The sequence below is a fragment of the Palaemon carinicauda genome, chromosome 36 (genome assembly GCF_036898095.1).
Source record: "Palaemon carinicauda isolate YSFRI2023 chromosome 36, ASM3689809v2, whole genome shotgun sequence".
In the NCBI taxonomy this organism is placed as follows: domain Eukaryota; kingdom Metazoa; phylum Arthropoda; class Malacostraca; order Decapoda; family Palaemonidae; genus Palaemon; species Palaemon carinicauda.
The window spans coordinates 23,661,633-23,689,282 of NC_090760.1; the positions used below are offsets into that span (position 1 = coordinate 23,661,633).

General features: G+C 46.1%; 1 protein-coding gene across 1 annotated transcript in view; it reads left to right on the plus strand.

Annotated features, from left to right (window-relative positions):
- The window catches only part of LOC137628399 (zinc finger protein on ecdysone puffs-like), a 282,863-nt gene that overhangs the window by 182,904 nt on the left and 72,309 nt on the right, over positions 1–27,650 (plus strand). The window contains exons 10-11 of the mRNA XM_068359548.1: positions 340–441; positions 11,154–11,296. Of these exons, the coding sequence (XP_068215649.1) occupies positions 340–441; positions 11,154–11,296 (245 nt within the window). The remainder of the gene's footprint in view (positions 1–339; positions 442–11,153; positions 11,297–27,650) is intronic.

The following is a 27,650-nucleotide window of genomic DNA, read 5'->3' on the forward strand; positions in this document are numbered from 1 at the left end:
AAATGGTGCGAGGCCTCTGGTTGTGATTTATTCAGCGCCCTAGTATTATACCGACACCTCATTAAGGTGAGCGAGCTGGGTTCAACCTAGCATTCCTATACAAATTTTTCTCTGGTAAATTCATAGCAGTTTTTACCTTAGAAATTATGTTAAAGGAGCATTTCACTGGGCGGCACGGGCCGGAGCCCAGAAAAGATAATTTATCTTTTTTTTTTTAATTAAATTTTTGTCTTTACATTGAATGAAAACTAAATTTTGAAGGTTTCTGCGTACACCAGGGATGCTTATAAACCTGTTTAGGACTTGTATTTTTCATTATATAATTCCTATTCCCCATAGGTATTTACAAGCAGTGTGACCAGGATCTCAAGGAACTGAGAGCTAAATATACTGATGTAGATCTCAATGAAGAGCTGCCTTCATTTGCAAATCAACCTATTGGTAAGTTTATTACAGACCTGATATAGACTAATATATTTGTTTTTATTTGTTCATATTAGGTTCTGTAATAGTAAACTGTTTGTGTGACAGATTTAGATCTCACTGATGTATTTAAGGTACCAGGGACTTAATCTATTAGATTTGCCTGTATTTGTTGATGTAGCTTCATATATTAGCATAAAATATTTTGTGTGGATCTAGGAAGGGAGATAAAGCAGAATAGTTGCCGATTTATCAATATGTTTTGTTCCCTTAAGCTGTCCATTTGAATTCAGTGTTGTTCAGCAAAAGCATTGGTGACTTTCAAAGACTATGTCAAGTATTTATCTTTAACATTAATAACCGGAGGTAGACTTTGAAAACCTGTTTTCCTGCGGGGACAGTTTTCCTCCAGGTAGCAGAGGAGTAAATTCTACTTTTGATAAATGTAACAAAAGATGGCCATGAATGTGTATGACATTGAATCAGGGTGTCACATATTGGACAGTGTAGAAGCTGGTGTTTTAAAACAAGGGACTCGTCTAAGCTACTATGAAAACTGTTCGATTGAGAATATCAATAGAATCATCTTCCGTGGTTGGAGAGTCGGCAAAGCTATCGGCGTACCTCATGCTGTGGGCACTGTTTACTGGTCTTTACACCATTTATTGGGCCCCTAGATACACTTACTTTATATACTTCCACTTTAGGCTACCTTCAGTCCTACTTCCTTCCTTTGTTAATCTGTTCTAACTTTTACTTCATAATGCAACTAACTGCTTGATTTTTTTCCATGTTACACTTGAGTACTGAATTGCCTCAGAGGCCCCATCTCTGGGCTATAAAGCCTAAATTCATAAAGCCATCCATTCAATAGCTTCATCAGCTATTTCGATCTCTTATTCATTTATTTCTTTTTCACTACTTTCATTAATTTCTTTCCAGCTAGCTTTTTTGAGGCACCATTATGGCAAACTTATTACTGTACAAGTAGGTCTTTTTCAATACTGCATTAATAATTATAGTTGGTATTATGGCAGTCTTCTAGCATTATCCAATTGTATTTGGTAATGCAGACGGTGTTTGGTATAAAGAGGTGAGTAGAGGACAGGGCCCTGGTTGAGTGTATGCTATCCAGTTTTAAGGGAAACCACATTCAAATTTTCTTTGACTGATACCGTTAATTGGTCCTTGACAGTAACTAAAACATATCACCTCATCTGATGCTTATTGTTTGAATCTCCATGAACAAGAAATGGCTGAGATGTGGCAACTGAGCTGTATTTTCATAAGCTGCATCATTTTGTCGGGGGAATTATGAGGAGCAAACTGAGTATCTATTTATTTTGTTTACATGTATTGCGGTTAGCTGAAAAGTTATTTGTTCCGTAACCGAAATACAAACCACGCTATTTACATTGGGTTTACCTTTTAGCGCAGCTGAAATGACGAGCCAATAGTTTTAACGAGGGTTAATTACCCCCGCGCTAGTTAGCGGGGGTTAGGGGAAGGGTAGCTTCCTACCCCTCCCCCCCATACACCGGTGACTTGCTTCACTTCACTTTTGGCTCGGCGGTGATCAGACGTGTCTGTTCATCGTCCTCGTGACAGCCTTTAATTTTTCTGCCTTTTCTTTCTACAGCTTGTGTGTTGGTTTGAAGTTGACTTTCGTTATTATTATCTTACAATGCGTACGTGCCCTGGTGTTGCCGGCCGCCCTTGTGGGACCTTTATGTCGGCCTTAGATACGGACCCTCACACCCTTTGCCCTCAGTGTCGGGGCCGACGGTGTGACCAGGAAAACATGTGTTGTGAGTGTAGGGAGTGGTCTGCCTCCCAGTGGGAGAGGTTTGGCCGCCGGCGTAAGAAGAAGTCCAAGAGAGACCGTTCTCCTTCGGGGGTTGCCTTGAAGGAGGAAGGTTCTTGGGATTCTTCTTTCGCCGCCCAAACCTCCTCCGAAGCTCCCCCTCGACAGGCTCCTAAGGAGAGTCGGCCGAGTGGTAGCGCAGGCCCTAGTTCTGTTTCCCGACCTTGGGTGGGGGGAGAGGGCGTCACCTCCCATAGCGGGGCGGTTCCCCCTCCTCCTCCGGGGAGGCCATTGATAACTCCTTGTCTAATGATGATCTCTTACAGATTTGGGCTTCCCTGGGGCTTAAGGGCTTGCCCTCCAGGGTTGCCTTGATTGACCTTGTCTCGTTGGGGGCCGCCGTTAAGCAGTCGCCGGCGGTAGCAGAGGTAGACCCTCGTCGTGGTGGCAGAGGCCTCCGACGTGGCTGGGCAATCCTCTGCAGGTGCAGTTGAGGATGATGGTGCTGAGGGCTCTCCTCCCCCTTCCGTACATCCTTCGAAGGGGGAAGTGAGTCCTACGGCCTCTTCTGCTGTTCAGCTTCCTTCTAAGGGAAGTGCTTTGACTGAGACTCCCCTTCGGAGGACTGATGGTCCTGATGATCTTCCCCGTGGCCGCCTCCGCCGTAAGGCTCACCGTCCGCTGCGTCGCAAGGGCCTCCCTTCCCCTTATAAGGGTGTTAAGAGGCGCCTTTTTGGATCTTCTTCCTCCGAAGGGGACTCTCCTCATCGTACTCAGCCTACAGCTCCTGCTCCTTTGGACCTCTCTGCAGACCGTTCTCCAACTCCTGCTAGATCTTCACCTTCTGGGGAACTCGTCACCCAACGGGCAACGGTCCCTTCGGGGCAAAGGGATTCTTCCCTTCCACGTGCAGTGCTAGCGCACAGGCGCTCTCCTGCTCATCAGCGCTCTCCTGCTCGTTGGTGCTCTCCTGCTCGTCAATGCTCTCCTGCTCGTCGGCGCTCACCTGTTCGTCGGTGCTCTCCTGATGTTTGCCCTCCTCGTCAGCGCTCTCCTGCTCGTCAGCTCTCTTCTGAGCGTCAGCGCTCTTTTGAGGATCATCGCCCTGTGGTCTCTGACCATCCTGCAGTTCCTGTTGAGCTCCCTGCGCGCCATCAGTCTCCTCAGCTCTCTCATCCTGTGTCTATGCAACAACGTTCGCGTTTTCCAGCGCGTGTGTCAAAAGCACATGTTCGCCCAGGCGCCTACGATCTTCCTGTTCCTGTTCGTGAACGCCCCGCGCCACCTGTTCCTTCACAGGATCTCACGCGTCGCCCTCCTGCTCGCCAGCGATCACCTACGCGCCAGCGATCACCTACGCGCCATCGATCACCTGCTCGCCAGTGTTCACCTGCTCGCCAGAGCGCACAGGCAATTTTAGTATCGCCTATTCATCAGCGTTCTCCTACGCGTCAACGATCACCTACGCACCAGCGATCACCTGCTCGCCAGCGTTCACCTGCTCGCCAGCGCGCACAGGCGATTTTAGTATCGCCTATTCATCAGCGTTCTCCTACGCGTCAGCGATCACCTGTTTATCGGCGATCTCCGGACCGCCCGCGTGATTTACAACCTGCGCGCACGCGTTCTCCAACGCTTCGTCGACCAGAGGTTCTGAAGGGACATGGTTCGCCATCTACTAGCTTGCCACCGCGCGATCACTCACTTGCGCGTGCTGCTCGCTATCACTCGCCAACGCGTCACCATGCGACAACGCGCCATTGCCCACATGCGCGTCAGCGCTCGCCAGCTCACCACCGATCGCCTGTTGATCTACATCGCCAGCGATCTTCCTCACCCACACGGCAGCGCGTTTCCTCGCCATCGCGCCAACGCTTTCGTTCGCCGCCTCGGACACGCGCTCATTCACCTGTACACCCTCACGACCGCTCGCCTGCGCGCCCCCGCGACCATTCGCCTGCACGCCCGCGCGACCGCTCGCCTGCGCGACCGCGCGACCGCTCGCCCGCGCGACCGCGCGACCGCTCGCCTGCGCGACCGCGCGACCGCTCGCCTGCGCGACCGCTCGCCTGCGCGCCCGCGCGATCAACCACATGCGCGCACGCGCGATCGCTTGCCCGCTTGCCCGCGCGATCGTTCGCCCTCGCGCGACCATCGTTCGCGGCGAATTTCGCAACCGGTGGTAGCAGCAGGAACGCGTGTTCCTAGACAACGCTTGGGATCGCCTCCACCCAAACACAGGATTGTAGTGCAGGACAAGGATAATGCTGAGGAGAGGTTAGTGCATCATTCTTCCCCACCTTCTTTTCAGGCAGGTACTGTGGTGTCCACTCCAAAGGATCGCCCGATCCCTTTCCCTTTAGCGAGGATTTCGGACTCTGTGTCCTTGGAGCAACAGACTTGGTTTGGTCCTCTGGCGCGGGCGTTAGTGAGGGTTATGAAGCCAGCACTCGCCGACCAGGGTAACAAACCAACGGCTGTCTCTCCTACGCTGAAGAGAAAGAGAGGAGTGGACTTCGTGGTGACTTCCCCCTGGGCGAAGTTGGTTCCCAAGAGGTCTGTCGCGAAGGCCCCTTTTCCTGCTCGAGTGCTTTCTCCTTCTCGAGTGCTTTCTCCTTCTCCCGTGGATGAGGCCTTTCCGTCCTCGTGTGAGTCCAGTGGAGCGGTAGTCTTCCCCTCGGCACCAAGGGGGGAGACTTCGCTTCAAGGAGGAGAATCATCTCGTGAGGAAGGGGCTCCTCGAACCTCTTTGTTGGGATCCTGTATCCCTCCCAGGAGGGAATCCAAGGACTCCAAGACCGTTCCGAAATCATCTTCGAGGATTCGCCAGGAACCCACGGCTCCCCGGGGGAATGTCCACGCTTCACACCAGGAAGAGATCCCTGGGACAGGAGACTTAGCTGCCAGCCCGCAGGGAGGAGATCAGCAGGAATCCGAACATGCCTTCTGGCAGGTCCTAAGCCTGATAAGGCAACTTAACGAGCTTATGGATCCAGTCATCCCCCCCGTGAAGGCAAAGACACTATCTTAGATGAAGTGTTTGACGTTCGGAAGGCCCCGAAGTCCAGTGCGGCTCTGCCCTTGTCTCGGGGTCTGAAGAGTGCCAGAGCTAGGGCCAACGCTCAGCTCGCGATTCTTGCCTCCTCCAGTCGTTCCTCTGCCGGGAACAAGCTCATCCCTCCTCCTCGTCTTCATTAGAGGAGTTACTTCGAGATTCTGGGTGAGTCCAGCCTCGCTCTTCCTCTCCATCACTCTGTGGAGGAGCTGGCGAAGGGAGTTTCCCTTGAGAAGCTCTCTGCCCGGCAGGTGTCGTTCTCGGCGGCAGAGATCCTTAGCCACGAGAAGGTCGCTAAGTGTGCCATGCAGGCCACTTCGTGGCTGGACTTTTGGCTAGGATCTCTGGGCATCCTATTGCGCTTGGAGGACTTGTCCAAGGAGACCAATAGGAAGGCCCTGGAGACCTTCTTGCTCTCGGGCACCCGCTCCATCGAGTTTTTGGCGCACCAGGTTACCACCCTGTGGGCCAACTCGGTGTTGAAACGCCGAGTTGCTGTGTCCGAGAGATTCCATCCGAAGGTCCCCGCCGTGGATGTGAGTAGGCTCCGACATGCTTCCCTTCTGGGGGAGAACCTGTTTGAGCCTCAAGACATGGAGCGAACGGCTTAGAGGTGGAGGAAATCCAGCACGGACTCCCTCCTCCATAGGGCCCTTACAGCTCGGCCCTATAAGCCTCCAGCTCTGCCGCAACAGCAGCAGCAGCCTTGTAAGGCTCCAAAGCAGGCACCGGCAGTTAAGAAGGTGGTGTCTAAGCCCCAGCCCTTTCCAGCCAAGGTCAAGAGGGGCGGTAAGTCCTCCAGGGGAGACAAGACTCCTAGGGGTGGCGGCCGCAGCCGTAAGCCCTAGGGGTGGCGGCCGCGGCCGTAAGCCCTAGGGGTGGCAGTCCCCCTGCGTGTCCACCTGTGGGGGGATGCCTTCAGCGTTGTGTCCGCAGGTGGTAGCAACACGGGGCCGATGCTTGGACGGTCTCAGTGATCGGCCAAGGCTATCGCGTCCCTTTCACAACATCTCAACCTCCCCTGACAGCGAATCCAGTGTCGTTGAGCTCCTATGCCACGGGATCGGCAAAGGGGCTGGCCCTTCAGGCCGAAGTCGAGACCATGCTCTAGAAGGGTGCTCTCCAGGAGGTCGTCGACGGCTCCCCAGGCTTCTTCAGTCGACTCTTTCTTGTAAAGAAGGCTACTGGAGGCTGGAGACCTGTCATCGACCTCTCAGCTCTGAACGGGTTTGTCAAGCAAACCCGGTTCAGCATGGAGACAGCAGACACGGTCAGACTTGCGGTGAGACCACAAGACTTCATGTGCACACTGGATCTAAAGGACGCGTACTTTCAGATCCCAATCCATCCGTCTTCCAGGAAGTACCTGAGATTTTGTCTAGACGACAAGATCTACCAGTTCAAGGTGCTGTGTTTCGGTCTCTCCACAGCTCCTCAGGTGTTCGCCAGTGTTCACCCTGATTTCATCTTGGGCGCACAGGAACGGTATTCGTCTCCTTCATTATCTGGACGATTGGCTGATCCTAGCAGACTCGGAGTCGACCCTTCTTCGGCACCGAGACAGGCTTCTGGATCTTTGCCAGGATCTGGGGATCGTGGTAAACCTCGAGAAGTCCTCTCTGCAGCCGTCCCAACGACTGGTTTATCTAGGCATGCTAATAGACACCAATCTCCACAAAGCCTTTCCCTCAGACGACCGGATAGCAAGACTGAGGAGGGTGGCGGAACCCTTCCTCAGGCGAGAAGAACTCCCCGCCCAATCGTGGTTGCGTCTCTTAGGTCACCTATCCTACCTGGCTTGTCTGGTTCCAAACAGCCGTCTCAGGATGAGATCCCTTCAATGGCGGCTCAAGTCCCGGTGGAATCAAGGATCCGATTCCCCGGACATTCTGATCCCAATGGGGTCTCTGGAACAGACGGACTTGCGGTGGTGGCTGGTCAACGAAAACCTGCGGTAGGGAGTGAGTCTTCTCGTCCTCCCCCCAGAATTGACTCTGTTTTCGGACGCGTCAAAAGAAGGGTGGGGGGGGCGCACGTTCTGAACCAGAGGGCCTCAGGCCTTTGGTCAGAATCAGAAAAGTGCCTACACATCAACCTGCTAGAATTGAAGGCCGTCTTTCTGGCTCTTCAGCAGTTCCAATGGTCCCTGGCGGGTCACTCCGTGGTGGTGATGAGCGACAACACCACGGTAGTGGCTTATATCAACAAGCAGGGAGGCACTTTTTCGCAGCAGCTATCCCATCTTGCAGTAGAGACTCTGAGGTGGACCGAAACCCACTCGATAACACTATCTGCTCGCTTCATTCCTGGCAAGAGGAATGTGCTCGCCGACAGTCTGAGCAGGGCCTCGCAGATAGTGAGTACCGAGTGGTCTTTGGATCCTCAGATAGCCAACAAAGTCCTGACTTTGTGGGGTTCCCCGACTGTGGACTTGTTCGCGACAGCGTTGAACTTCAAGCTGCCCCTGTACTGCTCCCCAGTCCCAGACCCCAAGGCACTCTGGCAAGATGCTTTCCAGCAACGGTGGGACAACATCGACGTGTACGCCTTCCCACCGTTCTGTCTGATGAAAAGGGTGCTCAACAGGACCAGACTATCGGTCAACTGTTCGATGACTGGTAGCTCCGCTATGGCATCACTCGGAATGGTTTCCGGACCTTCTGCAGCTCCTGACGGAGCTCCCGAGGGAGCTTCCTCCACGACACGAGCTTCTCAGACAACCCCACTCCGGCGTCCCTCACAGGGTCGTAGCCTCGCTTCGGCTTCACGCCTGCAGACTATCCAGCGTCTCCTCGCGGAGAGAGGCTTTTCGCAACAGGTTGCAGAGAGAATGTCTCGGCACCTGCGAAGGTCCTCTGAGGGAGTCTACCAAGCAAAGTGGAGAGTCTTTTGTGGTTGGTGTCGTGGAAGGGGTATCTCTCCACTCGATGCTACTATTCCAGCAATAGCGGACTTCCTCGTTTATCTGCGGGAAGAAATGCGCCTTTCTGTCTCGGCGGTGAAAGGCTATCGCTCAGCCTTAAGCTTGGCCTTCAGACTGAAGGGCGTGGATATTTCTTCATCGCTAGAACTCTCTTTACTCATACGTAGCTATGAGCTTACCTGCCCCCAGTCGGAAGTGAGACCTCCTCCTTGGAACGTGGTTCGAGTCCTCAGGTCTCTTAAGAGACCTCCCTTCGAGCCATTACGCCAGGCCTCCGATCGCCACCTGTCTTGGAAGACGGCTTTCCTACTCGCTTTGGCTTCGGCCAAGCGGGTTAGTGAACTTCATGGTCTCTCGTACGGCATCGCTCATTCAAGGGGATGGGGGGAGGTAACGTTCAGGTTCGTCCCTGAGTTTGTTGCCAAGACTCAGAATCCTGGAGTGCCGGATCCTCGGTTCGACTCTTTTAGGATCACGAGTCTCCGTTCTGTAACAAGCGACCCAGACCAGCTGCTACTATGTCCAGTGAGGTGTCTAAGGCACTACTTGAAGAGAACGGCTGCAGTCCGTCCTCAAGTGCGAGCTTTGTTTGTGAGCACAGGCAGGACTAAGAGGAGGGTCACCAGGAACACCATCTCAGCTTGGATTCGAAGGGTTATCCATCATGCCTTGAATCCTGCCCCTTCTCCGTCACGTCGCCCTCGGGCCCACGATGTCAGGGGTATTGCTACATCCCTGGCCTTCAAGAGAAACTTCTCTGTGACTCAGGTACTTCAAGCTGGGGTCTGGAAGCGTCAAACGACCTTCACAGCCCACTACCTGCAAGACGTGACCCACAGGAGCCTCGATACGTTTTCTATCGGCCCTGTGGTGGCTGCACAACAGCTGGTCTAACATCAGGCTCCTTTATGGACAAGTAGCAGTAGGTTGAGGGCGTGAATGAAAGAGTATGTCTGACCCTTACTTCTTTCTTTATTCTCCCAGCTCTTGGGGAAGCAGCATCCTGGTCCTCGCATAGCTGACCTCGACCTTTGCAGGTAACCCATGCTTCTTTGTGTTCCTAGTATTAAGCTTAATACTGTTGCGTCTCCCATACCCTGACGAGGTGGTATTGGGAACGACCTATCCTAGAATTCCTATCTGAAGGTCTCAAGGTCAACTACATAGGACGAGTCACACTCTCCTCCACACACTGCTTATGTAGGCCACTCGTTCCTAGCGATGCTAGGAACTTGTGAGGTACAGGGGCTCCCTTTCTCTAGTGCTGCTCACTGAGGGATCGAGCCCCCGGGCAAGCCGAAGTCAGTAAGGCTGGGGACTTTCCACCCTTCCTAAGGGGTAAGTCACCCAATGTAAATAGTGTGGTTTGTATTTCGGTTACGGAACAAATGACAAATTCGAAGATAATTTGTATTTTTCCTAACCATACAAACCTTAGCTATTTACACATATGTGCCCACCATCCCTGACCCCCAAGTCAAGTCCTACCTCTAAGTGAAGTGAAGCAAGTCACTGGTGTGTGGGGGGGAGGGGTAGCAAGCTACCCTTCCCCTACCCCCCGCTAACTAGCGCGGGGGTAATTAACCCTCTTTAAAACTATTGGCTTGTCATTTCAGCTGCGCTAAAAGGTAAACCCAATGTAAATAGCTAAGGTTTGTATGGTTAGGAAAAATACAAATTATCTTCGAATTTGTCATATTAAGATTGAAAGTAATATGAAGATCTCAAGGGATACAGTACATACAAACACCCATGGTTACTCTCTACTTGGGAGCTCTTTGGGATCCTATAGGCCAAGTATCAACTCCTGTATACTCCGGAGAAAAGGAGGGAATTCATTTACCAATAATTGTAATTATTGATTATCTCCTTTCAAGTTCTTTATAGTTCTTTTGTATGATTTAGGAGAAAGATATTTCTTTTTATGGATAGCATGTCCTAGATATTTAATTTTGCTCAAAAACGTTGGATCTTTAAAACGCTGTTCTGGAAACTTTTAAAAAGTAGATTCCTTATTTTCAGATTTTTTAATCGTGAAAAAACCATTTATTTTGGCATATGTTTGAGGGAAGTAACAGAGTATTGACGTGAATACTTTATGAGGGCCAAGTGTGTAACAAAAAGACCTTCAGTAACTTGTCCAGCCTCCAAAAGGCAGGTTTGCTAACATGTACTAGTTTTGAACGTTCATTTACTGGTATAGGCTCCAAAGCAGTGGGAACAGGTGATTGACCTGTCTAGCGGAGCATTCCACGTTGAATGCTATGATAGAAACCAGTGAGACAGGGAGTGAAAGAAACATGGCAAAAAGGATGAGAGATAACTAGAGCTGTTTAGACAAGAAAAGATAATTGATGATCATTTGTATGTTTTAAGGGAATTCTTTGGTTATTAATTACTGGTAACCAAGAGCAGCCATCAAATGGAATTACATTTGAGAATTATTTAAATAGAGGGAAATTTTGATTTTAGATTTTTATCATAATTATTGTTGTAAATGCTACCCATCTAAGATTTGATTTATTATTTAAATGACCCAAAATGTGCTAAGGGTCTGAAGTGCTGCAGTTAAGCTATTTATTGAGAATGTCAACTTGCACTGACTTTTTATTAAAACTTGTGAAAATTAATTTCAAAAGATTTGTCTGTGTAAAAACATGTTTGAAAATGATGTTTACTATTTACTGTACCAAGTTTTCTATTGATATTTTATTTTTTAATTGTAATAGGGTTTGGGCATGGTGTCTTTTTGTTGCAGTGCAAAACTCTCTTATAAAATTCCAATTTTGCATAATCCTACCTCACTCAATAGTTTATCGGGTCTTAGAATGTATATGTTGTCCAATACATTTCATGGTAATTGCAGTAATGGTAAGTATAAGGGTGACTGAAATGTTAAGGCTTCTGTCTCTTGGTTTATGGTAATATATATTTTTTTTCATTTATAGGTTTGAATTACATCGTGAAGAAGATTAACTATTATTGCAATTGCTGTCAACAGGAGTTCTGGGGCAAAACTAGTTTTATGAGACCCCATTGTCGCTCCTACCACCATTATTTAAACTTGGTAGATTTCAATCTGGAAATTGAGGTGAGTATATATCGTAACTGACATTGAACTAATTTTTCTTCACAGAAGCTGTAGAACAACTTTTTTTGTAGTGAACCTCATGTTTGTATTATATTTCTGTTACTTACCTGTAGATTGATTTCATGTCAGTGATGATTGTCTTCCTTGTGTACAATAGTACTTTAGTTATTTGATAGTACTAGACATTAATTTTTGTTGAGAATTTTTAGAACTACCATAGAGAAGACTTTGGTTTGCACCATTATGTTAATGAACTCATGTAACACACCAGTAATAGATAAACATTTATCATACTTTATAATTCTGGCAAGACACTCTTCTCCCTCTGTAAATAGAATCATCCATTGTTTTGCTTTAGTTCAGTATTGTAAGACCTCAAGTTTTGTCCATTTTATCCAAATCAGTTTAGGCTAGTATCTTACCATTCCCAGTTTTGCTGTTATGTGCAGAATCTGTGTTTTTATGAAGAGAAAAATCCTTACAAATCCATTAATCATATATATGCTCTTATCCATGTCACAAATATTTCCAGATTCATTGGTTTTCTGTCTGCTCGTAATTCTTTGGATCCTCAGGGATGTATAACTTGATAAGCTTCCTTTTCATGAAAACTTTATGTGAAACATTTGAGTTTGAAGAATTAGGAGCAAGGTACTCATTTTATGAGCAATAGGTTTGCACAAAGGAACTTTTTACGTTATACAGTTGGCCCTCTATATTTGTGGGTTTTATCTTTGTGGATGCAGACATTCGCAATGCAGAGAACTGTATAACCTATTGAATAGAAGATCATATTCATGGTTTCGGGATAAGTACTCTCGCGGGCCAACGTTTTCAAACCAACCTAACAAAGCAGAACAGCCCAACTTTTTAGCTAACACGTGTAAACTCTTCAGTGATAAACCCTTTGTACAGTAATTCTAATAAAGTAATAGAAAGGATTAAAAGAAATTCATTCATACAATATGTTTTGAATAATATTTGATATGTAATATAAAATGTTGATAAAAAATATAAAATATGCATTACAATTAAAAGTAAAGATCTCTCTCTCTCTCTCTCTCTCTCTCTCTCTCTCTCTCTCTCTCTCTCTCTCTCTCTCTCTCTCTCTCTGAAATAATGAAAATTTTGAAATGGATTATTTTTATTTGGTTTTCGTGTGCTTGAATAATTTTGTATTGAAGGACTGTTATTTCAATGAAGAAAAATACTGTATGGAAAATAGAATTGATGTAGATTTTACAATAATCTGTAACATTCTCATTTGTTAAAAAAAATTATACTTTTTAAAGATAAATCTTTTTAGAATTACCTTCACATGATCAAATGAAATTTGATCAATTATAATTGTCTCAAGATTTAATAAGTTACTTTGATGCACCAGCTAATGAAGTTATTACGTTTCCCCCTGATTTCAAAGATTTTTCGCCATGAAAACAAAGAAACATTTTTTCCATTGTTTTTAGATTTTCAAAAAAATTTTCGATGGGTGTCTTCAGTTTTCTGTCATCCCTACTTACAGCAACAATCCATGTATTATCCCCTTTAGTTGCTCTATTGCCTAAAAATTCATACTGAGGAAACTTCCGAGCTCTAAACCCTCCCACATATTGTAATCCTTGTTCTTCCATGGCATCTTCTAATAAACCTTCCTCATCTTCCAGATTAGCATTAATGCAATTTTCAAATTTATTTTCTGGCAAGCAAAACAACATAGCAGATAAGCTTTATTCTTTCTGAAGATAATTCTCTGCATTTTCAAATACTGTATTTTCCTTGGAAAGAATATGAGCAAATCCGTTTGAAGTTGCATTCACACCTTCACAACTTTGAATGTTAGATTTGGAACCTAAGAGAGTTGCTTCCTTTCCTAATAGATGGGGTCTGATCTGGAGTTTAAATGCAACAGGAGAGGGATGCTGATGACATGCACCCATCTGATGTATGCAACCAAAGAAGTGCTCTAATCTATCTTGATTTAATCTGTATATAAGTAAATATGTTATGCCAAATTTATCTTTAACCATTTTTAAAAGATTCATAAGGGAATAAGAAAAAGTAATTACACCCTTTTGAAAAGGATAAAGTCCTTTAACTTTACCTCCAGATACTTCCATTTCTCTTGACAACTTAATCATATCACCGGTTTGTCTAATAATTCGTACATCAAATTCCTTTCATAGACATCCGCTTCAAAGTGCCGGCTACATATCAGTGCATTCTCAACATTTATGTGATCTCCCCGTTTGCAGAGGTGAACCCAATTTTTTCCTAGTTTCACTGTCCTATGGAAATGAATGAAATATAAGTTCTGAATTTTTCATCCTGGTTGAGAAGCATCCAAACACAGCACAGTTATTGGGCAAATTGGTAATTGAATATTGTTGTTAAAATTAACACAACCGCTTTCAAGAATTAGATCGACGACCAATACAATTCCCTGACCTGTTTTTTTTGTTTGCCTGTTTAAGGCTACTGAACGACCACTTCCGATTAACTGTAAGTAGCACCCGTCCGTTTGGAGGTGGTGATGTCACGAAATCCACCTGCGCAGAAATGTCAAGTTTTGGACCAGCGATGAGGAGACCTCGTATTCTATAGACCTTGGGTGTGGGAACAATAGGACAATAACAGTCTTTTCCAGCTTGGAAGAGCGCGGCCGAGCATGTCTATATGAACGCGGCTAAATAATGGCCAAAATGCTACCAGAGTGTAATATTTATTCGGGTAGTAGAATCAGTAGAACTTCAAAAGTTCAAAGTTGGAGCAAATGTTTTTATGTTGACCAGGCTGACATGAGTCTTTTTATTGTTTATATATGACATATCTGTTTTTGACGTTGTTAATAGTTTATATAGGACTTATCTGTTCTGACGCCGTTACTGTTTTTAGAATGATATATTGTTAATTTATTCTCATTATTTATTTATTTCCTTATTTCCTTTCCTCACTGGGCTATTTTTCCCTGTTGGAGCCCTTGGGCTTATAGCATCTTGCTTTTCCAACTAGGGTTGTAGCTTGGCTAGTAATAATGATAATAATAATAATAATAATAATAATAATAATAATAATAATAAAAGTATCCTCTTTTATCTATAGGTAGCTGTCACATCATATTGGAGAAAGATTTCTGTACAGGGATGTGGTATTTTCAAGTGTGAAATGTTTTTTATTGATTCCGGAAATGACATGTAAAGGGAGTCTTCTTTACATTGAAAGAGATATTTGGTTTATTACAACCTATTTTATTTTGAAAATTAAGAAATTACTTAACGAATATTTCTGATGAATTTGGTTTTAATAGAAACACTGATTATCTACGCGAAGAAAGATATATTTTACATGTGAACATTATTTGGAATAATGAAGAAATTCAAGTTTTTCTTCCATAATATGTTTGTAGAAAGAACGCTATCCGTCATTAGCTGAATCGGTAGTGTACCTGGCTGCCAAGAAAGCAGTCGGACAGGTTGATCGGTAAAGGTTAATCATCAGCTCGGTTACCCGCTTATGGCAAGGGGCAGTGACTTTTTAGGTTAGGGGTTAGCTCACCCTAGTTTAGTATTTATTAACGGAAATTCGCTTATCGCGCCGTGTCTGTAAGCTAAATATCGCAAATAATGAGGCTTGACTGTATACATACATATATATATATATATATATATATATATATATATATATATATATATATATATATATATATATATATATATATATATATATATATATATATACATATATATATATGTATTATAGCCACGAAAGGAAATATTAAAAAGACTTGATTGGAGTTAGTACTTTCATCCACTCAGGACATTATCAAACTCAGCAATGAGAATACATATACAGTACAAAGACATTGTATTTATACAGGAGAAGAGGATCCAACAGCTGTCAGTTTCTTAATAATTCCGGAGAAGTCAGATTTTAGATAAAAGGATAATACTGGATTAACGGAAAACAGACCTGGGCTTAGATTCAAATTTCTACCTTGAGTACAGGAGATTAAAAATGATTCAACAATATTCCTTTGGAAATAGTCATTTACATGGATTACTTTTTCTGCCTTTGACCAATACAGCTGTTAGAAAACTACAGTATACAATAATACAGTAGTACAAGTATTTCTGACATATTCTGTGTATCCTTTCACAGTCTATTATTGGGACCGTATAATATGTTGAGGTGAAGTATTCCCTCAACACCCTGGTGAATCCTTTGATTATCGGGACACTTATAAATCACTGTTCAGTATTGATATTCTACAGGTGGAGGAGTTAGTGTAAATATTCACTGACTCCGGCTCTACGTACGGGGTTATTCCACTCTGTATTTTCCTCTATAGGGAAATTAAATATTAATATTGACGGAGGTCACAGCAATTGCCTGGGAGAGGAAACACAGATATGTGTCTTTCCTATTTCCTTTCTAGCTTACTATCCTAAGCTATTGAATATAATAGTAAGTATTACTATTTGATAAGTATGCATTTATATCAATGATATGAACAACTTAATACTCATTTCACCTTTTCTTTCCTTACAGGAGGAGCTAATGGTTAAGTGTGCAGTCGTGCTCTGCAACCACAAGAGCAAAGATGTTTGTGGGCATACGATGTGTAGGTCTCATGCCCCCTGTTGCATCGTATCTGGATCCCTGGGGTACTGGGACCGAAAGGGTTGCTCCATCTGCTTGGCCCTGATGACCGAAGGCTTTGGAGAAGAGATCCCTGACACTACAGAGTCAAGGGATACAGCAAGAGAGACTCTTCGGAGGTGGGTAAGAGGGTTTCAGAAGAACTCTCTGGGACCTTACCTACCTAATGAATCTTTAAGGTGCCTTTTGTTCCCTAAGGCTCAATCCAGTGCGGTTGTGCCCCAGGTACAGGTCAAGCCTCCCTTTATCCAACTGACAGCGGACGCAGACATTAACAAGGCACTGGAAGGCATGGACATCCACCAAGAACGGATGTCGGAGTTGTCTACTGACACCGAAAAGGACCTTCTACAAGAAGACCTTGAAGAAGATGTAGTTCAACCACCTACAGAGGAAGAAGGATCCGTTTCAATGGTAACTGAGGACCCTCAGTTCACTGTGACGGCATATCAACCTGTGCCGTCGACCTTTTCAGCCCCAACTCCCCAACCGGATGTGCAGGTCTGCAGGAGCAAAGTGCTCCTAGAGTCGATCCAGCAGATGTTGGCAGTGTTCTGGAAGGAACAGCAGGAGATTAAGCAAGATCTCAAAGAGACGAAGAAAGAGGTAAGGGAAGGGAAACACTCTGGTGCTTGCAGAGGCTTTGCTAAGCCCCTTAGAGTATCTGACTTACCTCACTGCTCCGAAACCAACCCTTGGAGGTACACGGAGTACATGCCCATGATAAATGGGAGGCTCTATATCTCCAAGAAGTTGGGGGCCAAACCCGTGAAGATCTCCAATTCTGGCCCAGCTTTTCAGCATACCCAGATTGTTATGTGAGACTGTGGGATGAACCAGCATCCCGTGAGGAGACGGTACCGAACGAAGTCATTTCTTCGAACATGACAAGGCGCAGGCTATCCAATCCAAGACACTTAAAGGAGCCGGATATACCAACTCCAAAGTCTCAGCATTGAGCAAGAGGCATCCAACCTTCATTGCTCCTTCCTCCAGAGCTTTCCCCTTTTCGATGAAAGCCCTTGACTGTGTCATGAGAGCAGTCGATGAGGGCAAGCCATGCCAAGTCCTAGAGGAATGTAAGCCATTATCTCTAGCCATGCCTACCTTCAAGGAGAAGTGGAACAAAGTTCATCTAACCTTCTCCGTCTCTAAGTTGGATCTGGAGATAGCAGGTCAGCAGTTCAATGAGAACCTTCCAAAGCTGCCGGAGCATCTTTTGAGAAGTGAACAGGAGACAAAAAGAGACTAGCCGCTTCTTTGTCTCATCAGAACTGCCTGGAAATGTGTGCAGGCCTTACTAACGCCCCAGACATGTATATGGTCTTAGCCAAGTCCCACATGGGTACCCTTGTGAAGGACTTGTATGCCATTTTCAGGTCCAGGAGGGCCTGTAGAGAGCACGTGTTTGCCGCAGCAATGGTCAAACATGAACCCAGGAAGCTGATCACTTCATGCATCTGGGGCAAAGACCTCTTCCCACAAGATGTGGTTCAGGAGGTTATCGCCAAAGCTGCCATGGAGAATAGGAACTTTCTCCAAAAGTGGGGTATGTCTTCCAAGAGGAAATCATCCTCAGACGGTGGTCCCCAACCTAAGAACAGGAAGACAAAGAAACCACGTAGACCTGCACAACTTCCGACCGTGATCATGGCCACAGTGCCTCAAATGGTAGCTCAGTCGCAAACCACCTTCCAGATGGTCCCTCAGCAGCTAGTAGCCCAATAACCTGTGTTTAACCCAAGTTTTGAGAGGCACACAACTACCTTTCGACCCTACAAAGGAAGAGGCTGAAAAAGAGGCCCATCACGAAACCCCTCAAGGGGTAGAGGAGGACGCGGTCACGGAAACAAGTCCTTAGGAACCTCTCAGCAATGAGAGGCTCCAGGTAGGAGGGAGACTCTTCCACTTTCGGGATCGTTGGACCTTCGATCCCTGGGCCCACAGCCTAATCAAGAATGGACTCGGTTGGAAATGGAACAAAATTCCACCCCCTTTTCCAGAATTCTTCCAACACTCCACCACCTTGGGTGAAGAATATACCTCAGAACTCTTGAACAAAATGGTATTAAGAAAAGCAAAGTCCATGAAATTCCAGGGAAGGCTTTTTTGTGTTCCCAAGAAGGACTCGGACAAACTCAGAGTCATTCTAGACTTGTCTCCACTCAACAAGTTCATCGAGAACAACAAGTTCCAGATGCTTACCTTACAACACATAAGGACCCTTTTACCAAAAGGGGCGTACACAGTCTCAATAGACCTGGCAGATGCTTAATGGCACCTAGCAGTCAGCTGCCCCCTCTCTTCCTACCTAGGATTCAGGATACAGAAGACAAAGTATGTTTTCACAGCCATTCTCTTTGGGCTAAACATAGCTCCAAGGATATTCACAAAACTTGCGGTTACAATCGTCCAACATCTACGCTCAGAAGGAATTCAGGTGGTAGCATACCTGGACGATTGGCTGGTGTGGGCAGCATCCAAGACGACTTGTCTACAAGCAGCCGGAAAGGTGATCCAGTTCCTGGAGCACCTAGGCTTCAAGATCAACCGCAAGAAGTCTTGCCTTTCTCCAGCTCAGAAGTTTCAATGGTTAGGAATCCATTGGAACTTACAGTCACACCTTCTCTCCATTCCACCGAAGAAGAGGAGAGAGATAGCCGGATCTGTCAAGAGACTATTAAAAAACAAGAGGATTTCAAGACGCCAACAGGAAAGAGTATTGGGTTCTCTCCAGTTCGCAGCAGTGACAGACCCAGTGATAAAAGCTCAGTTAAAGGATGCGTCAGGAGTCTGAAGAAGATATGCATCAAACACTCGAAGAGATCAACAAAGGATGACACCGACCCGATTGCGCATGCTACTAAGGCCATGGTCAACAGCCAAGAGCCTAGCATGAACAATTCCCTTACAACCACCTCAACCATCAGTGGTAATACACACAGATGCCTCCCTGGAAGGATGGGTAAGCCATTCGCAACAAAGGAAAGTGCAAGGGAATTGGTCGCACCAGTTCAAAACCTTTCTCATCAACATCTTGGATGCTATGGCAGTCTTCCTAACGTGAAGAGGCTATCCCCTCGCAGGTCAGTCCACATCAGACTGCTCTTGGACAACGAGGTGATAGTAAGATGTCTAAACCAACAAGGCTCGAGATCACTTCACATCAATCACGTGAGGTTAGCCATCTTCTACCTGGCAAGGAAGAGAAGACGGCATTCATCAGCAGTTCACCTGCAAGGGTTCTGCAATGTGATGGCAGTTGCTCTATCCAGGGGAAAACCGATAGAGACAGAATGGTCCCTAGACGCAGACTCGTTCTCCTTCATCTCGGAAAAAGTCCCAGAACTGCAGATTGACCTCTTCGCAACCCTCAAGCAGAAGCGACAGACGTCATGTCTCTCGATTGGAACAGATGGAATCGAATCTATCTCTTCCCACCAACCAATCTCCTGCTGAAAGTCCTCAACAAGCTAAGATCCTTCAGAGAAACAGCGGCAGTAGTGGCCCCCAAATGGGCCAGAAGCAATTGGTTCCCTCTAGTTCTAGAATTGAAACTGAAGCTGTTTCCTCTGCTGAACCCAATCTTATCCCAACTGGTTCAGAAGTCGACTGTCTACGCTTCATCCTTGAGAACCAACAACCTACATCTCATGATTTTCTCGCCCTAGCAGCCAAGAAAAGGTTTGAGATCTCAAAAGACAAAATCGACTACATCGAAGAATACAAGTCAAGTTCAACTAGGAGACAATATGGATCGTCTTGGAAGAAGTGGGTTTCCTTTGTGGAAGCAAGGAAACCGACAGAAATATCAATAGATTTCTGTCTCTCCTTCTCTATCCACCTACACGAACAGGGCCTTGCTTCCATCACAATAACTGCGTGTAAGTCGGCTTTGACTAGACTTCTTCTTTACGCCTTTGAGGTGAACCTTTCAAGTGAAATCTTCAATAAGATACCAAAAGCATGCACTAGACTCAAACCAGCAACCCCTCCAAAGCCCATATCATGGTCATTGGACAAAGTCTTGCACTACGCTTCATATATGAACAATGAGGATTGCACCCTAAAGGATCTGACACAGAAAGTGATATTTCTGTTTTCTATAGCCTCAGGGAATAGAGTTAGTGAAATAGTGGCCTTATCCAGGAATGAAGGCCATATTCAGTTCCCAGAAACGGGAGAACTGAATCTTTTCCCTAATCCTACTTTTCTCGCCCTAAACGACCTGCCCACCAACTTGGAGAATCTGCCCTCTGAAGGAAGATGTCTCTCTATGCCTAGTAGAGTGTCATAAGGTCTATCTTCGAAGAACTTCAGACTTCAAGGAAGGACAGCTCTTCCGAGGCGAAACCTCAGGATCAAATTTATCCCTAAAACAACTGAGGGTGAAACTTACCTACTTTATTCGCAGAGTGGATCCTAACAGTACACCCACTGGTCACAATCCAAGAAAAGTTGCTTCTTCGTTGAACTTCTTTCAACACATGGACTTTGATAGGCTTCGCTCATATACAGGGTGAAAATCATCCAGAGTCTTCTATAAACATTATGTGAAGCAAGTGCATGAGATAAAACACTTTGTGGTGGTGGCAGGTAGTGTCATAAAACCTGTCGTCTAGTGCTGCGATGGACAGTGGACTGTTTTGGGACTCAACAGTGTATCGGGTGAATAGGTGTTAACACCCTCGAGTGTAATACCTTCTAGTGAAAATCACTATGGTGATTAATGGACTGTTCTATACAGGTGAAGGATCTAACCAATAACACCAGTGCTGTGTGAACATTTGAACACACTGTTGAAGCATATCCAACATCTAAGTGATACTAAGTAAAATTAACTTCACATTTATTGAGTGGCATTTTAACAAATGAATTAATATATGTATATTCTTCCCTTACAGGTCAAAAATATATTTCTGGGCTCGACCTGTGTCGCTCCGTGAAATGCTCCTCTAGCACCATTTCTAAGGCATAGTTATTGCTGAATATACCAGAGAAAAAGAGATGCATGGAATGCCAGGAATAAACCTAGCTTGCTCACTCATTGAGTGTCGGTATAGAAAACTGGGGCGTGATTGAACCACGACCATAGATCCCTCATCAATTAGACCTCTCCTTCATCAACATACCCTCTCTCTACCCCTACATCTCCCCACCCCCCATCTTCATTCCTCGTCAGCACTTGCGTTGGTCAGACTTGTTTTGTTTTGCTCGTGTGCTTTGTGTTTTTTTTTTTTTTCGGAAGATGTCCGACGTTTTAGAGATCCCGGCTTCCAAGTTGAGTATTATATTTGTTTGTTTGGGATTTCTAGGTAGCGACACTTTTTATTCTTAATCGTGTTTGGTCTTTTGTTTGTTCCCTTTCGGGGGTTCGCTGTGGCCATTGTGTCGCTTACTAGTGATCTCTTGGTTTATCGGGTTTGCATTTAGTTCCTTATACTATTTGTAACCCTGATTTATGCTTTGGACATCTATTTCATATTTTGACATGATCATTTTTTATTAATTTTTATCATTTTAGCGAATATACCCTTCAGGTTTGTTAGCGCTGTGTTTGATATCCTACTTAGTCGATCTGTAAGCTGTTCGGTGGGTAGCTTTCTTGCCAGTCTTTTTGTTTTGAGTCTATTTCGGGGAGAAGTATACGTTATGGTTGTTCTGAATCGTTTTTTTCCCGATTTCAGAAGACCTTTGTTTTTTATTTGCCTTTTCCCCTTTCCGTTTCGGCTTATTACCGATTTCGAAAGGTTTAGTTTTAGTTTTATTTTATATCTCCGTGTTCTTTTCCCCATAACGCTCTCATTTTGTATGTTCGCTTTTATTTTGATCATGTCATTTACGTCTGCCATTTTTTATTGTACTTTTACATTCAAAAATATATATAACAATAAAAGTAATTCGACCGCGGGAGCTACATGCTTGCCGCCGTTTAAGGTTTTCCTTTGTGTTTCGGTGGGTGACTCCCTCCTCCCTTCGTTCACGATGGTCACCTGATTTTGTTCTGGTCTCCCCCCCTTCTTGGGTTCCTTCCCCTTACGCCTTCGCCTCCCTCTTCTTCGGAGGGGGTTGACTTTGGTCACGTGCTCTATGGTAGTAGACAGGAAGTTCCTTGAGGTGGGGGGTTTGGCCCATACGCTCCCTACGTCAGTTCGGGTAGCGCTCTCTTCTCGCTTCGCTTTGGTTGGCCACCAGGCGTTCGAGACTGGGTTTGCGCTCGTCTCCCGACTCCCCCTCCCCCCGTGTTATCTATCCATGATGTTATCCTCCCGTCCCGGAGGGTTGGGATATTTTAGATTCATTTCTGCGTACTGTAGTTGTGTTTCTTTGATCGATTTCGGACACTTCACTCTGTTTCGTTACCGTTCTTTATCCTATATTTGTTAGTTTTTTAAGTGTTGGGGAGGGCGATTGCTGCGGAGATTTTAGTGTTTTTTATCATTGTATTTAATGTTTATTTTTATTGCGTTTCGTGCCGGATCTTACGCTTGTATTTCGGCGTTATCTTTGGGAGATTTTATTTTATTTTATTATTATTATTATTATTATTATTATATTGTGTATTTTTTTTATGCGCCGTAGTTTCACATACCTTCCGGCGCGTCTTTATTCACCTGTTTTTCCGGAGCCTACGACCTTTGAGAGTTGATTTTTAGTATGTTCGTTCATTCTCGCTTACGTTTCCCACTCCAGTGGGTATCCCGTATCCTGAGAATTTATTTTTTTTTAGTCTGTTTGTTCATTCTCGCTTAAGTTTCCCACTCCGGTGGGTATCCCGTATCCTGAGAATTTATTTGTAATGGTGTTTGCTCTTTCTCGTTTACACTCCTCACTCCGGTGGGTATCCCGTATTCAGAGGATTTACAGTATTTATATTTTTGCTTTTTATGGCGATTTATTCGTCGACTCATTGTTCGGGGTTCCGGATATTGTACTTGGGTATCAAACTTTACAGCGGGGTTTGTTTTTACTATTGAGTGTAATTAACTATTTCGTAAGTCTTTTCTTTCGCCGCTAGCGGATTTTAGTCTTACGATTTTCGACAGTTAATCCCTGGCTCGAGTTAATTTTATTCTCATATACCCATTCATTTTACAGGTGGTATGTTGTCAGGAGACGGCTTGTACTGCGGTCTTGCAGCAGCCTTGCAGGCATGAAGTATGCCGTTCGCATGCCGGGTGTGCTGTCCCGGTGGGCAATTTGTTAGTCTGGCATCCAGATGGGTGTGAGATTTGCTATGCCCTGGTCTCTGATTTTGTTGGTGATTCGGTATATATCTTTTCTGTCTGTTAAAAGAAAAAAAAAAAAAAAAAGCTAGTTTGTCTTTTGATTACATTTATACTGTAATGTTTTGTTACATACCGTTTTATTAATTTTATTTTATTTTATTTTCCCGGCATCACCTTTCCTTGTTTTATCCGGGCTCTCTCTTTCAGGCCTCATCCGCCGTCAAGAGCTCTTCCCTAGCGACCCTTAAGACCTGGGTTGGAAGTTTTGGTTGTAATGTGAAGGCCAAACAACCTTATGTCTTGTCGGAGGAGATGTGTTCCCTCCTGTACCCAAATGCCAAGATGTCGGCGGCGGTATCCCCTGATGTGGCAGCTCCAATCATCGCCCGGATTCGGGAAGAGACCCAAGCATTCCCCGATGATTTTGTAGTTGAGGTTCTCACTGACATTACGACCATTAATTTGGACGTCGAGCCTATGGATGCGACTGGTACAGGTAGGGCGGTAGGTGAGGCAGGTGATGTTCGGTCTAAGGTTCCTTTCCTTAGTCCTCCTCTTTCCCTTTGTTCGATTGATACTTCCTTTCGAGGCTTTCCTAGTACTTCTAAAGCCATGTCATGTTCTGTTATTCCCAAAGTTAAACTTGTGAAAAGGTTACCTAAAGTTCATAAGCCTCCCAAAATCCTTAAGTCCATTTCCAGCAAAGCTTCTTTGGATGGTCGACGACGTCCAGTCTTGGAAAAGGTTTCTCTCACGGCTTCTGGTTCGAGGGCGAAAGTTTCTAAAGCCAAGTCTCCGGAATTGGCTTTCGATCCGGTAGCCTTTTCTAGTCAGTTGATGGAGAAAGTGGGCAGCATTGTACAGTCCCAGATTGGCCCTCTTGCTGACCAAATCCAATCCATGACCTCTTTTGGACAGAGGCTGCAAAACCAAGAGTCCATGTTGGAGTCTCTTTTGAGATCCGGCCTCCCACAGCAACAGCAGTTTGTGGTTCCAGATGCTTCAAAGCTCCCGACCTTTGTGAAAAGCAACCCATGGAGGTTGGCTCTGAATGCCCCTTTCTCGGAAGGCATGTTAACCATTGAAGGTTGTGGTACCCGGCCGGTGGAGGACTTTGAGTTTTATCCACCGGGTTTGCAGTTCCCATTCCCGGGTTACGCGCGCTTGACGAATGAGGCGCTTGTTAGGGTGGATAAGTTACTAAAGGAGACTGTTATCTTTCCTAAGGAGCAAGCTCAGTCCGCCTGGCTCCGGACCCTTACTGAATAGGAGTGTGAGAATACGAAGTTAACTCCTCACAAAGCCACATATACTATGTTCGTTGTTGAGGAGCTCACTCCTACTCCGTGTACCACAAAAGTGGCGGATCTTACCCTGGCGGCGGTAATGGAAGAAAAGCCTATGCCTCAGCTTCGGGAGAAGGATTTAACTTCCTTGCTTCTTCCGGGGGACTAAGGTTGTTGGGTCGATGCTCCGTCAACCTTCACTGTGGGGAAGTTGGCTCCTGATTGTGCTACAATTCAGTTTAGCGAGCTTCTTCCTCAGTTGCTTGACTCCCTGATTCGGACAGAGTATGAGGCTCGTATCCGTTTGAGCAGGTCCCTGAATTCTGTTACTATGGCGTAGATGTCTTCCTTAGTTTATGCGGACGAGGCTCTGTTTAAGATCCTCACTAAGTCTCTCCTTCACACCCTTCAGTGTGATCTTTATGACTTCGGTGTCGCTCGTCGTGCGTGCCGTAAGCATGTCTTTGCCGACGCCTCTATCCGGCATGAGCCGAACAAGTTGATCAAGGCCTCGGTCTGGGGAGCAGATCTTTTCCCTGAAGACATGGTCAACGCTGTTCTCAGCGAGGCAGCGCGTGTCAATCAGTCCCTCCGGGTGAGGTGGGGTCTGGTCTCTAAGAGAAAATTTGACTCGGCTAACCCGCAGTTGAGGGGTAAGAAAAAGACTAGACGGTTTCTCCCTTTTCAGGCTTCCCAGCCTCAACCTGTGGTTCAGGCTGTTCCTGTCTCTCAGGTGAGACATGCGTCCCCCGCTAGAACTCAGCCTCAGCAGCAGTTCGTGCTGGTGAGCCAACCGCCTCAGCCTTCGTCTTCCTTCTCCACTTCGCCGGCTTTTAACCCTGCTTTTGAGTCTCATGCCCTGATGCAGGGATATAATAGGCAGCCGAGGGGAGGTGGTCGAGTCTCTTGAAGGGGCCGAGGACCCCGTGGAGGCTGAGGTGGCAGGCCTCCGGCAATCCAATGAGATTCCGCAGGTGGGGGGGAGGCTATACTCGTTTCGCGAGAATTGGACCTTCAGCAGTTGGGCTCGAAGCATAGTTTCCAACGGACTGGGGTGGAGTTGGATTCAGGGACCCCTCCATCGGTCGGATTTTTCAATTCCCAGAACCGGAACTCGTCGATTTCGCACGAGAACTTCTACTCAAAAATGCGATTCAACGGATCAGGCATTTAAAGTTTCAAGGTCGCTTGTTCAGCGTGCCAAAGATAGACTCCGACAAACGAAAAGTCATCTTAGACCTGTCTCGCTTGAACACCTTTATTCAATGCGACAAGTTCCATATGCCGACCGTCTCGCAGGTACGGACCTTACTTCCCCGTGGGGCCGTCACCACCTCTATCGATCTTACCGACGCCTACTATTATGTTCCAATAGCGCGTCATTTTCGTCCTTTTCTGGGTTTCAAGCTAGGCAATCAAGCTTTTGCTTTCAAGGTGATGCCCTTCGGTCTCAACATAGCCCCAAGGGTATTCACGAAGCTAGCGGACTCGGTAGTTCAAGAATTGAGGGCCCAGGGCGTACAGTTGGTGGCCTATCTGGACGATTGGCTTATTTGGGCCAACACCATCGAGGAATGTCGAGAGGCGACAGTCAATGTCATCAGGTTTCTGGAACACTTAGAGTTCCGAATAAATTTCAAGAAGTGTCGCCTAGTTTCGGCGTTGTGCTTCCAATGGTTGGGACTCCAATGGAATCTGGGCACTCACAAGTTGTCGATTCCCCCAAAGAAACGGAAGGGGATCGCAGGAGCCACAAGACAGTTTCTAAGATCCAAATTTATGTCTCGAAGGAACCAGGAAAGGGTTCTGGGTTCTCTTCAGTTTGCTTCCATCACGGATGTTATGTTGAAGGCCAGGTTGAAGGACATCAACCGGGTGTGGCGGTCCAGTGCGAACGTCAGTCTCCGGGACAAAGTTTTGAGAATTCTAGCTATTCTCAAGAAAAGGCTCCTTCGATGGACGAAAGTCGAGAATTTGGTCAAGTTGGTGTCCCTTCAGTACCCTCCCCCGGCGTTGATTGTCCATACGGACGCCTCCCTCGCTGGGTGAGGGGTTACTCCCCGTTCAAGGAGGTACAAGGCTTGTGGTCAGCGACCTTCCGTCGAATGCATATCAATATCCTGGAACCCATGGCCGTCTTCCTGACCCTGAAGAAGCTCTCTCCGTCGAAGAACCAGCATATCAGGTTGGTTCTGGACAGCTCAGTGGTGGTTCATTGCCTCAACAGGGGAGGATCTAAATCCGGTCACATCAATCATGTAATGATTGCCATCTTTTCCTTGGCGGCAAAAAACCATTGGCATCTGTCAGCGGTTCATCTAGAAGGGGGCAGAAATGTCATAGCCGATGCCCTATCTCGGGTGACTCCCTTGGAATCGGAATGGTCTCTGGACCGCCAATCGTTCCGTTGGATTTGCCGGCAGGTTCCAGGTCTCCAGGTGGACCTCTTCACCACGAAGGTCAACCACAAACTCCGGTGCTACGTACCCCCCAACCTGGACCCTCAGGCTTATGCCACGGACGCCATGCCTCTCGACTGGAACACCTGGCAGAGGATCTACCTTTTTCCTCCGGTCAACATGTTAATGCGAGTTCTGGACAGGCTTCGGTCTTTCCATGGTCAAGTAGCGCTTGTGGCCCCCAACTGGCCGAAGAGCAATTGGTTTCCTCTCCTAGCGGAGCTGGGTCTCCAGCCTCAACGGCTTCCCAAGCCGTTGCTGTCTCAGACAGTACAAACTCGCAGTGTGTCAGCTTCCTCAAGAATTCTGAGTGCCCTAACTTTGTGGACTTCATGAAATTTGCTGCTAAGAAGGATGCTGCTATTGATCCTATTAACACTTTGTTCCTTGAATCGGATTAGAGGGATTCTACTCTACGGCAGTATGATTCTGCTGTTCGGAAATTGGCCAAGTTCCTGAGGGACTCGGATGTTTGAACGATGACTCCCAATCTTGCAGTTACCTTTTTTCGAACATTGTTTGAAGGGGGTTTAGCTGCAAGGACTATTACCACGATTAAGTCCGCCTTGAAGAGAATTTTTCAATCCGGGTTCAATATTGATCTTTCGGATTCGTACTTTACATCCATTCCCAAAGCTTGTGCTAGATTGAAACCAGCAACTCGACCTGCCGCGGTTTCGTGATTTCTCAATGATGTCCTTAGGCTGGCTTTGATACTGATAAT